The sequence below is a fragment of the Capsicum annuum genome, unplaced genomic scaffold, assembly GCF_002878395.1.
Source record: "Capsicum annuum cultivar UCD-10X-F1 unplaced genomic scaffold, UCD10Xv1.1 ctg77333, whole genome shotgun sequence".
In the NCBI taxonomy this organism is placed as follows: Eukaryota; Viridiplantae; Streptophyta; class Magnoliopsida; order Solanales; family Solanaceae; genus Capsicum; species Capsicum annuum.
The window spans coordinates 1-12,486 of record NW_025887719.1 but is presented as its reverse complement, the minus strand read 5'-3'; the positions used below and the strand labels follow the sequence as shown (position 1 = coordinate 12,486).

General features: G+C 34.6%; 1 protein-coding gene across 3 annotated transcripts; it reads right to left on the bottom strand.

The window, feature by feature from the left end:
* Positions 1–6,162: 6,162 nt before the first annotated feature.
* Positions 6,163–10,793, bottom strand: LOC107875126 (B3 domain-containing protein REM10). Of its 3 annotated transcripts, XM_047405318.1 has the most exons (11): positions 10,639–10,793; positions 9,132–9,399; positions 8,558–8,691; positions 8,177–8,405; positions 8,008–8,082; positions 7,457–7,534; positions 7,215–7,327; positions 6,872–7,100; positions 6,701–6,778; positions 6,558–6,600; positions 6,163–6,380 (listed from the first exon to the last, which is right to left on the bottom strand). In XM_047405318.1, the coding sequence occupies exons 1-10, from the start codon at positions 10,702–10,704 to the stop codon at positions 6,566–6,568; spliced, it is 1,305 nt and encodes a 434-aa protein (XP_047261274.1). In that variant the 5' UTR covers positions 10,705–10,793; the 3' UTR covers positions 6,163–6,380; positions 6,558–6,565. The 3 variants fall into 3 exon arrangements, with proteins under 3 accessions (XP_047261274.1, XP_047261273.1, XP_016577231.1); XM_047405317.1 differs by having other exon boundaries at positions 6,163–6,600; XM_016721745.2 differs by having other exon boundaries at positions 6,163–6,600; positions 7,457–7,531.
* Positions 10,794–12,486: the final 1,693 nt, after the last annotated feature.

Genomic DNA, 12,486 nt, shown 5'->3' with positions numbered 1-12,486 from the left:
TTGGCCATGTCTTTTTTGAATTTTTTTTTACTTTTGAAAAAACTTTTTTAAATATTATTTTATGCCCCAACTTTTACAAACTATCAAAATCACCCAACTAAAATTTATCTACTAGCGGAAAAAAGAACACAATTAACCACTTTTATAAAAATAATTATATATACATGGTCATATTTAATTAATTTCAATTATGACATATATAATATTTATATTAATAGCCGTTTTCTCATATTTGAAATTTTAAATATGAATGTTATATTAACAAATCACTGCTTCCTATTTTTTAGGTAACAAATGTTATCTTTCAAACAAATTTATTTTTTTAGAAATTTATTTAATTTATTTGCTTTATTTTTCGTTCCTAAAAATTAAGAAATGATGAGTTGTTATTAAATTTTAGGGTGTCACTAATTTATTTCTTTAATTTTCTTATACTTGAAAGATTTTACTGTGTGTGAATAAATTATTTCTATGTAAAACATACTTTGCATATTTATGGTATATTATATCATATACCATAAATATATAAATATGCTTAGTATGTTTCTTTATATTTTGTATATTTATATATGTGTATATGGTATATACATGGTATAAACTCCATATAGAATATACTTTGTATATCTATGTCATAAATATGCTTAGCATGTTTCTTAATACTTTGTATATTTATATATGTGTGTATATGGTACATACATGGTATAAACTTTATATATAACATACTTTGTATATTTCTGTTATAAATATAATACTTTATATATTTATTGGTGTAAATATAATACTTTTTGTATAAAGATATCAAGTATTATGGTATATAAAGATAGCAGTTGCAGTTTAAGGTATAAATTTGTTAAATTGAACATATTTTTTTATGAAAAATATGTATCGCCTATTTATATTTTTAGCATATATATAGTATAAACTATTTATATTTGAATAGCAAAATAAAGATGTAGACAATATAATATATATAATCAAATTAAAAATGAGAATAATTTGTGGCAGTAGTAAACTAATCTGCTACAACTTTCTTAATTTCATAAATATAGAAAACAATTATCCATTATTAATTACACGACTATAATTTCTTAAACATCCATATCACAACAGAAAAATTATTATCATTATTATTATTATCATCCATATCCATTTGAGGTGCTGCTGTATTCGTTTGCTATTTTCGTTGGGTTTTTTGGTTGGATTGATTCGTTGCTGTCTTCGTTTGCTGTCTGGTATTGTTCGTCTTTCGTTCTTTTGCTTGCTGCCATTGTTGTTCGTTCGGAATTGTTCAACCTAGGGTTTTGCATCTTTTTGTTTTTTTGAATTGTTTGTGTGTTGCTGTGTTTACAATGACTGGAAAGGATGATTCTCTCCAGTCCATTAGTACTCAATTAGATGGTAAGAACTATGCATATTGGAGTTATGTCATGAAGAATTTTCTTCGTGGGAAGAATATGTGGGGTTATATCACTGGAGTAAAACCAAGACCTATCGATGATAAAACTGAAAATTTTGATTTGTTGGTGGACTTATGGGAAACTAATAACTCCAAGATTATCACTTGGATCAACAATTCTGTAACTCAGTCAATTGGTATGCAATTGGCTAAGTATGACACAGCAAAGGAGGTCTGGGATCATTTGGAAAGACTGTACACTCAGTCTAATTTTGCTAAGCAGTACCAGTTGGAGTATGATATCCGTGCTCTTCAACAGCATGATCTCAGTATTCAAGATTTTTATGCTGCCATGTCGGATTTGTGGGATCAATTGGCACTTACTGAATCTGCAGAGTTAAAAGGTTTTGGGCCGTACATTGCTAGACGGGAAGAGCAACGCTTGGTTCAGTTTTTGATGGCACTACGTTCTGACTTTGAGGGCCTACGTGGAACAATCCTTCATCGATCTCCCCTCCCTACTGTTGATTCTGTGGTTCATGAACTGATTACAGAGGAGACTCGTATCAAGTCTCAAGTGGATAAAGGGTCTAAAGTAACTACTACTCCTGTCGTGTTTGCTGCTTCAACTGATCAGTCTAGGCCACCACGTACTCAGACTCGACAATCTCCTAAAGTTGCATTTGATGAGTGTGCATTCTGCAAACAGAAAAATCATTGGAAGGCTCAGTGTCCGTTGTTACTTAACAAGGTCAAACAGCCTCAATCTGGGCAGCAACAGAAATATGGGCAGCAAAAGTATCCGTCACGCCCATCTGGTGCTCCTCCGTGGTCATCTCGTCCTCCACAGTTCGCTGCTGCTGCACCATCTGTAGATGTTGAGTCTGTTAGCACTATGCCACCTTCTGCGTTGGATCCCCAGGTTTTCGAACAGTTCAGACAGTTCTTCGTTTCTAATCCTACGGCCATGTCAGCATCTATGTCTCATTCGGGTTCAGTTTCTTCTAGTACCTCAGGTATTCCTTCCTCCTTGTGGATATTGGATTCTGGTGCGTCTCATCACATGTCCCCTCATTTGTCATCGTTTGGTTCTTTGTCACCCATTTCACCAATCTCTGTTATGTCCGCGAGTGCTGTACCTATGTCAGTCGAGGGTGTTGGTTCTGTTACTACCCCTCACATTGTCCTCTCTGATGTTTATTACATTCCCAAACTTGCTTTAAATCTTGTTTCGGTCAGTCAGTTGTGTAAGGCTGGTAATTGGGTGTTTTTTTCTGATTCTGTTTGTGTTATACAGGACCAACACACTCAGAGGGTGATTGGGACCGGCCGTAGGTTGGGGGAACTCTATGTCTTGGAGAATCTCAAAGTGTCTGTAGTTGCTGCCTCTAGCATAGATTTATCTTCTTTTCGTTTGAGTCCTTTGTCTTCTCAGTTTTATCTTTGGCATTCCAGATTAGGACATGTGTCAGTTTCACGTTTACGTTTTTTGGTCTCTAGTGGTGCTTTGGGTCATGTGAACACTAGTGATATTTCAGATTGTAGTGGTTGTAAACTGGCAAAATTTTCTGCCTTACCGTTTAATAAAAGTGTGTCTTATTCTGTTGCTCCTTTTGATATTATTCATTCTGATGTATGGGGACCAGCGCCAGTATCCACTAAGGGTGGATCGACCTATTATGTTTCGTTTATAGATGACTATACTCGTTATACCTGGGTGTATCTTATGAAACGCAGATCTGATTTCTTTGGCATTTACAACAACTTTAGAGCCCTTGTTAAAACACAACATTCGGCTGTGATAAAGTGTTTCAGGTGTGACTTAGGGGGTGAATATACTTCTAATGACTTCACTCAGTTACTTGCCTCTGATGGTACCATACACCAGTCATCTTGTACCGACACTCCTGAGCAGAACGGTCTGGCCGAAAGAAAACATCGTCATATTGTTGAGACAGCACGCTCTTTACTTTTGTCTGCAGAGGTTCCTAGTATTTTTTGGGGAGAAGCAGTTCTAACTGCTGTATATGTGATTAATCGTATTCCTACTGCATTGACTTCAGGAATGTCTCCGTTTGAGAAACTATATGGTCACCCGCCGAATTATTCTGCATTACGAGTTTTTGGATGTACTTGCTTTGTTCTTCGTCCTCATGTTGAACGAAATAAATTAGGGTCAAAATCAGCTATATGTGTGTTTTTGGGGTATGGTATTGGACAAAAAGGATATCGTTGCTATGATCCTGTAAGTCAGAAATTATATGTTTCACGACATGTCACTTTTTTGGAACATATTCCTTTTTATTCCATTCCAGCTAAAACCCATGATGTGACAAAGTCAGATATTCGGCTTATTGATCCCTTTGGGATTGACATAGAGGTTCCAGTTCCGGATTCATCCATGCCATCTGGTGTGCCACCTGATAGTGCTTCAGCCTCGCCTGTGCCTGAGTCTGCTTCTTCGACTGTTGAGACTGGAGACCCACCACCTCTGAGGAGGTCTACTCGACCTTGTAAGTCCACCAAACTGCCAGATTTTTACTATTCTACATATTCAGTCTCATTTGCTTCCTTTATTGCAAACATACATCATTTGTCTGAACCTGAGTCGTATAGAGAGGCTGTGTCTGATCCTCTTTGGCAGAATGCTATGGCTGAGGAACTTGCTGCTCTTCATCATACACATACATGGGATTTGGTTACTCTCCCACCTGGTAAGCATGCGATTGGTTGTCGATGGGTGTATAAGATAAAAACAAAATCTGATGGGTCTGTTGAGCGATACAAGGCAAGACTTGTGGCAAAAGGGTATTCACAACAATATGGTATGGATTATGAGGAGACTTTTTCCCCCGTAGCAAAGATGACGACTGTTCGCACTATGATTGCTGTTGCATCCGTTCGACAGTGGAAGATATTTCAGATGGATGTCAAGAATGCTTTTTTGAATGGTGATCTCCACGCGAAAGTTTATATGACTCCTCCCCCAGGTATTGACCACCAGCCAGGTGAAGTTTGTCGACTTCGAAAAGCTTTATATGGTCTCAAACAAGCCCCTCGTGCTTGGTTTGAGAAATTCTCCACTGTTATTACTTCCCTTGGATTTGTCCCGAGTAACCATGATTCAGCATTGTTTGTTAGATGTACAAGTGCAGGGCGAATTCTATTGTCCTTATATGTAGATGATATGATTATTACTGGTGATGATCATAGTGGTATTGAGTTATTGAAGCATGATTTGGCTCATCGATTTGCAATGAAGGACTTGGGCTTGCTGCGTTATTTTCTGGGTATTGAGGTGGCTCAGTCTAAGAAAGGGTATCTTCTTTCTCAGACTAAGTATATATCTGACTTGTTTACACGGGCGCGTCTTTCTGACAACAGGACTGTAGATACTCCCCTTGAAATCAATGCACGTTACTCTCCTAGTGATGGTGTTCCATTATCAGATCCGAGTCTTTATCGGACTATTGTGGGTAGTTTGGTTTACCTTACAGTTACTCGTCCAGATATAGCACATGCAGTTCATGTTGTTAGCCAGTTTGTTACTGCTCCTACTTCTGTGCATTGGGGAGCTGTACTTCGTATTCTAAGGTATCTTCGTGGCACTCAGTTTCAGAATCTCTTGTTTCCCTCGACGTCATCTCTCGAGTTGCGAGCCTATAGTGATGCTGATTGGGATGGAGATCGCAATGATCGTAAATCCACCACTGGTTTTTGTGTGTTTCTTGGAGACTCTTTAATCTCGTGGAAGAGCAAGAAACAAGATGTTGTCTCTAGATCTTCCACGGAGGCTGAGTATCGTGCTATGGCTGTGACTACATGTGAGATTATTTGGTTACGTTGGCTTCTTGCAGATATGGGGATTCACATTTCTATGCCTACTCCCCTGCATTGTGATAACAAAAGTGCGGTACAAATTGCAAAGAATTCTGTCTTCCATGAGCGTACGAAGCACATTGAGATTGATTGTCACTTCACCCGTCATCATTTACAGCTCGGGACCATATCGCTTCCTTTTGTTCCATCGTCTTTGCAGATTGCTGACCTTTTTACGAAGGCTCAGTCAGCATCTCGATTTCGTTTTTTGTGTGACAAACTCTCAATGCTTATTGCTGTTGCATTGTGAGTTTGAGGGGGGGTGTTAGCCCATATGTTATTGGGCCTTTAGTTTATGGACCTTTAGGTTATTGGCTATGTATATATAGCCTACTCTTGTTTTAGTCAGTTTTATGCTTTTCAGATTATATTGTAAACCTTAGCCTTTCTTCCCTTCAATAAAGTTCTATTAACACTTTTTTTTTCTATAATCTAATTTTATTCATAATTTTAACTTTTTTTTTTTTTTAAAAAGAATCTATCTAATTAAAACATAACTGATATAGTAACATTCATACATTTTTAATTTATTATCTACTCTTCTTTTTGCTCGTGACGAATAAGCAACAACTACCACACTTTGCCTAAGGTGGCTTCGCCTAGGAGCAAGCACAAATTACATAAGTTTTTTTAACTCTTCAAAAATGTTGCCGCACTCATTTTGAGTTCTTTAACAATACATTATTTTTGGAGTCATATTTGAAAAGTCCAAGTAACATAGTAATTAACTGGGCGGGCGAAGACCAAATGCAATGCAATTTGGGCTTGTTCTATACGAGACACATGACATTCAAAATGTGATAACAGAGGTTGACAAAAACTTACTTGTTACCAGCTAAGTTGCGTGAATTCTTCACTTTTGAAACAGAGATATATACTATTACTAATAAAACGGTGAAATTCACGTCTAGTATTTTTAGAAATTCAGGCAATAGAAACTACGTATGAAAACGAAAACATTAATAACAGATAGAAGCATTATAACAAGAGAGGAACATATATTTACTACATATAACATATAGATCCAAAAACATCATATTCTGCATGGTCGTTTCCCTTGTCTGTCCATCACCAATTACTTCATTAACTTTTTCAGAATATTTACCTGCATAATTTCGTTCATAGCAAAATTAAAGTTATTGAAATACATTTTCAAGAATCTCAGAACGCTTTCATAGCGTGCATAGCAATACTTTCACTATTAAAATAGAAAGAGGAAGATCGCGAAAACAAAGGGAAGTAAGGAAATAATCACAACGGAAGTACTAGTCGAGTTAATAACTTATATGGTCATCCAAGTATATCCGAGTTTTCAATCTTGAGGCCTGTTCTTCGTTTAAAAACGAAAAGAAAGAAGGAACATTAGAGCCAGAGAAATGAAAAGAAAAAGCAAAAGACATTTAACAGTACATCAACAAGACTTACCTTGATTGGAAATTCTTGTAGTAGCATCAAGATTAGTTTTCTTTCCTTCGGTCTGAAGTGATGTGTTTCCTCGCATATCTAAATTGATACAACAATGTAAAGAACAAAACTAAAAAAATGGTAAATGTCACTTTAAAGAATGAGAGAGAAAAAGATTTAAGAGAAATTTGCCTCGAAACTTCAATATAGGCTTCTTTTCATTGGAGACTATCTCAAACATTAGACGATCTCCTTCCTTTAAGCAATTTGCAGCACAGAAGTCACGCCATCTGCCTCCAATGTACGTGTGTCTGCCACTCGAATATAGACTAAACATCCATGACCCTTGCTCGTCTCTTATCATTATTGTACATTTCCTGTTCCTGAGACCGTTTAACCGTGCAAATGGATTTGGAAATGGCTGAAACAGTTTATAACCAGTTTCACATAAGCAGTTCATTTGTATGCTTCACATTTTATAAGTTAAATCTATTGAATACGTGAATGGGAGTAGAATTTAGTTTTGACAACTTACCAGAAAATTCTTAGAAAGATAATAGGATTTCATGGTACAAATGAAATGAGGCATGTTCGTAACAACTTCTACATTGGGAAAAACCTTGCGTGATGCTTTGGGATTTGTTTTTTCTGTTACACAAAAAAGTCAAGTAAGAAATATATAGGAAAGATACTAAACGATATACAGACATATTAATAACCCAACACGATAGAATGTGTCTTGGCATAACAACAAGGATTTGCTGGTGAAATACAGACCTCGAGTGGAAACTTTATAAGTATCCAAATTAGTCTTCTTTCTTTCGGGCTGGAGTGACTCATTTCCTTTTGGATCTACTTTTTAAATTGATAAAAACAATCAACAATGTTAGAAGTGAAACAGAATCTGAACATAAAACCAATACATGAAGTATAAAATAATTGTTATAGTCACAATAAAGAAGAAAATTACTTGAGAGATGAAAATTATTTAGGAAGGAATACTATTTCATAGAGACTAACATGCTCAAGAAGGAGCTTTTCGAAGATCTACTGTAAATAGCTCGAAAAGCCATTCTACGAAACATAAAATCATGTAAGAAAAGGGGCAGGATGCTTATGAGGTACACGAACAAAAGAGTGTATCAATGTACATTTCTCTCAATTAGCTCTAAGGGAACCTCAAACAAGACCTTATTAGCTCGGTTCTACTATCACACGTTTGGTTAGAAATTCAACTCTATTACCATCACGTAATTAAGTTTGGTATTAGAAATGAAAAATATGTATTAGATAAAGCAACAAGGATTTGCTCGTGAAATCCAGATCACCTTGAGTGGAAACTTTATCAGTTCCCAAATTAGTCGTCTTTCCTTTTGGATGGAGTGACAAATTTCCTCTCGGATCTAGTTTTTGTATCGACACAAACAATCAAAAATGTTAGAAACAAAAACTGAATATGAAATTAAAACTAATAAAGCAAGCAGAAAACAAATTTGCCTCGAAACTTCAACATAGGCTTCTCCCCATTGATGACTATCTCAAACATTAGGCGATCTCCTTCCTTTAAGCAATTTGCAACACAGAAGTTACGCCATCCACCTCCAATGTAGGTGATATTACCAAGGGAATATAGACTAAACGTCCATGACCTTTGCTTGTCATTTATCATTATCGTACATCTTCTGTTCCTGAGACCGTTTAACTGTGCAAATGGTCTTGGAACACACTGAAACAGTTTATAACCCGTTTCACATAAACAGTACTTATGCATGCTTCACACTTTAGAATTTTTTCTCATAACAAAATGATTTGTTATACTTTTTTTTCTTCTTTTGTGGAGTATGACAATGGAAGTCGAATTTAGTTTCGATAACTTACCAGAAAACTCTTTGCAAGGTTATATGATTTCATGGTACAAACAAATTGAGAGTGACTGAGATGCAAGCCCTTAACAGTTTCTACAATACTGGGACCAGCCTTGTTTGATGACATGACGTTGGGCTTCGGTTTTTCTGTTACATTAGTTTATTACACAAAAAAATTCATGTAAGAAATATGACATATGATACTTCCAATACTCGAACACTCAGTTGATTAGTCAGAAAATCACTTAACTAATAAAAATTATGCAAGAAACTCAATTTTTTTTGTTCTGTAACAGAAAAAATCACTTTGTTTTGCTATTTCACACGCAGTGTCACTCACTAGACACAGGTGATATTTCCAGTCACTCAGCTGAAGTGAAATTTTCCTGAATCAATTTATCTGTGCAATAAATAATAGCATAAGTCATAAACATACACTCAAACTTATCCTCACTATGCTTCATGAACATGATGATGACGTGACACATAAATTTTGGAGGTGTCTAGATAATCAATTTGTAAGTTGGAGTGTTCAACATTCATAATGGAGATGCATAAGAAATTAGATACATCATAAAAGAAGTTACCTATCTTTTTTTCTTGCAAATACTCTGCATATTCTGTGTCACAATGAGTTGAATCAAATATGGAAACATGAAAATCCATGTCTCCTTCATGTCTGAAAATCAACATATTTCCCAACTGCAAATCATGTTCCTCTGCAAACTTTTCCCAACCATCTTCGAATCGTCGTCCGTTCAGCTTCACTAACCACTTCTTGCCTGCCCTTTTCAGTACAACATGTTCAACATGGCCATGTCCCTTCAAATACTTCAAGAAACCAATAGGTACTTTCTGCAATACAACACTATGTATGATTCAAAAATAATCTTTAGTTGTCCCAAAGTATGAGTGATACTATTGTGGTATAATACATAGCAAGTTAGCACTTCAACTTTGAAACTGTACATCCCGACAACTCGATTTACTCTCCACGGGCAACTAAATACTAAAACTCGTTTTCACGGTGTCTTGTGGACACCAAACATAGACGTGACACATAAAATTTTGGAGGTGTTTAGATGATCATTTTATAAGTTGGACTGTTCAACTGGCACAATAGAGACAAGTTGTGGTGTCATAGATGTGCACTTGGAAGGTTTACTTCTATTGTATTGTGTTACTATTATCTATCTGGTTAAATCAACAAGGGTCGTTTGGTAGGGTGTATAAAAATAGTGTAAAATATTATATATTATTAAATGCTAGTATTAATTAGTACAAAATATAACCTGCACAAATATAATGAAAATGATGTGGAAAAAGTTTTGAGGGGCCATTGTGTCTTCACACATGCTAATGCATATTAAAGTCCCTTAAATTGTTAATACCATGTATTAGTAATACTTCCTCCATCCCAAATTTCCTAATTTGGTTTCTCATTTTACTTATATTTTTTCATTAATTGAGAAGAGACAAATTATTTTTTTTTCATGTTTTACCCTTTGCATTAATTACTTTTTCTTCAAATTAAAATGTAAACATCGTTTAATAGGATACTATGGTAAACTAGGTATGTTATTAATTATTTTTCTTAATCAATGTGCTATCTCAATTTAGAACGGATAATTTGGGACAGAGGGAGTACATAACATAATACCAAATAGATAGAATGTATAACTACACAACTCGAAAAAGTATGTCAAACAAAGTATTAATAATACTTAAAGTTGATGCATGCATTTTTCTAATACATAAGATGTTCATTTAGATTATTAGTATATGTTTTTGATCTTCATTAGCTCATTTGCTATATAAACTTTTCACCTCTACATTACATATAACAGATATATAGTACCAGAGGCGGATCCAAAATTTCAAACTTGTGGTTCCCAAGCGCTCCTTTTCTACCACTAAGCTATCCCTTGGTTTAGTTATGGTTTCCATCTATTAATAATGATTTTTCTATGTAATTTTAAGCATTACGATAGCGGATATGGTTCCCGCGAACCCACATCTTCTGCTCTGCATCCGCCATTGTATAGTAGTACATATTAAAGAATAAATGAAGAAATTAAAAGTAGTACTACTCACAAGGCCATTCTTGAAACCAGGCAGAATAGGTTTGAAAAAGTGAGGTTTCTTTGGAGGGATTTCCATGGAAAACCAACAAGAATTATTATTTTACTGTAGAATTTATCCTCTTCTTCTTTTTTTATTTGAGGCGATATAAAATGGAAGAATGGAGGGGAAACTATACATTACCCCCACTTTATATCTCATATTATATTAGTTAATCACTTTTTGACCTTTTTACGCTTTCTAAAAATTATAAATAAAAGGGCCCCTTGAAAATACCTTCTTACAACTTTATAAATTTACGCCTTTAAAGAGTATTAATTATAAAAAGTAAAATGAGAAAATTTAAATTAATTCATAATTTAATAAGTAAATAAATAATTTATAAAGTTAATACGTAAAAATGACCCTAAACTTGACATCAAATTATAATTTTGACCTTAAATTTTGACAGTGCACAAATATGACCTTTAACTATTCAAAACTGCACAAATATGACCTTCAATCCTGCATGGCAAAACACATGTTCAATAAGCAAAACTGGACGCATCCAGCTTAAAATCTAAGGGCATAATACATAAATATGACCTTAAACTTTGACAGTACACAAATATGACCTTTAACTATTCAAAACTGCACAAATATGACCTTTAAATGACCCTTCACTATTATTTTTTAATTATTTTCGATTCAAAGATAAAATGACATCTAATTTCTTTTGTTATTGCAGAAAAAGAGTAATATTAAAGATTTATTAATTAGGCGGGTCAGCCTCATATGAAAAAATCGAGCGAGTATGTATATATATTATAAAGCAGGGGACGAATTTAAGTTATATAATATATCTAAATATTATTTATTTAAATATTAAATTAAAGATGAAACTATACTAATAATAAAATTATAGTTTTAATAAAACGTTATTAAATTAATGTTATTAAGGATAATAGTAGTAGTATATTAAATTAACGTTATCAAATTAACGTAATTAAAATGTTATTAAATTAACATTATTAAATTAACGAGGGGTGGACCTACGTGGTTGTTATGGGGTTCACCTGAACCCCCTCGGTAAAAAAATTATGTTGTATATATATAAGATAGAAAATGTATAGTTATGTACGTATATTAATGTTGAACCACATGAAACAAGGCACTTAGATAGCCCAGTGGTGTTATTTGCTCTTCTTAGGCGCTTCCTTCAGCCTACTGTGCGGGTTCGATCCACGCTAGTAAATTATTATTATTATAATAATAATAATAATAATAATAATAAAAAAAAAAAACGACATTATTTTAACATAAAAAGCAAAACTTTGATAGTGCACAAATATGACCTCTCTCCAAGTCAGCCTTTTAACGATGTGGCACTGTGTGATTCGATTACCTTTCCACGTAGGCGCGAGTGAGACTCACGCATGGGGTAGTAAAATCGGAGGTCATATTTGTTCAGGTTTTGAATAGTTAAATGTCCTATTTGTGCACTATCAAAGTTTAAGGTCAAAGTTATAATTTGGTATCAAGTTTATGGTCATTTTTATGTATTAACTCTAATTTAAAACATGTATTTCTAATAAGTTGATCAGTTAATATGGGACAAAGAGAGTGATGGCAAGGAAAATTTAGATACTTCATTTTTGGCCAAAGATATCGATAGACACTCAAACTTGTTGCCAAAATTCACTTAGACACCTAAAATAAGACATATTCCTATTAGACCCCTAAACCCCCACATTTTATTTCGATTGGGCCTTTTTTGCCTATGTGGCACTGCACGTCGTGGGAGGCGCGTGAGGAGCATTTTTTTTACTAATTTACAAATAAAAAGATGCCAAGCGGCATTGAGGGCCCCAATTTTTTTTT

What these genes read in the sequence shown, in the direction of transcription:
- LOC107875126 (XM_047405317.1), bottom strand. Translation starts at nt 10,704, where the DNA reads ATGGAAATCCCTCCAAAGAAACCTCACTTTTTCAAACCTATTCTGCCT. An exon ending in ATCTTTCTAAGAATTTTCTG is followed by an intron (nt 7,101 to 7,214) that starts GTAAGTTGTCAA and finishes AAACTGTTTCAG; the next exon opens with CCATTTCCAAATCCATTTGC. An exon ending in TACAAGAATTTCCAATCAAG is followed by an intron (nt 6,601 to 6,700) that starts GTAAGTCTTGTT and finishes AACGAAGAACAG; the next exon opens with GCCTCAAGATTGAAAACTCG.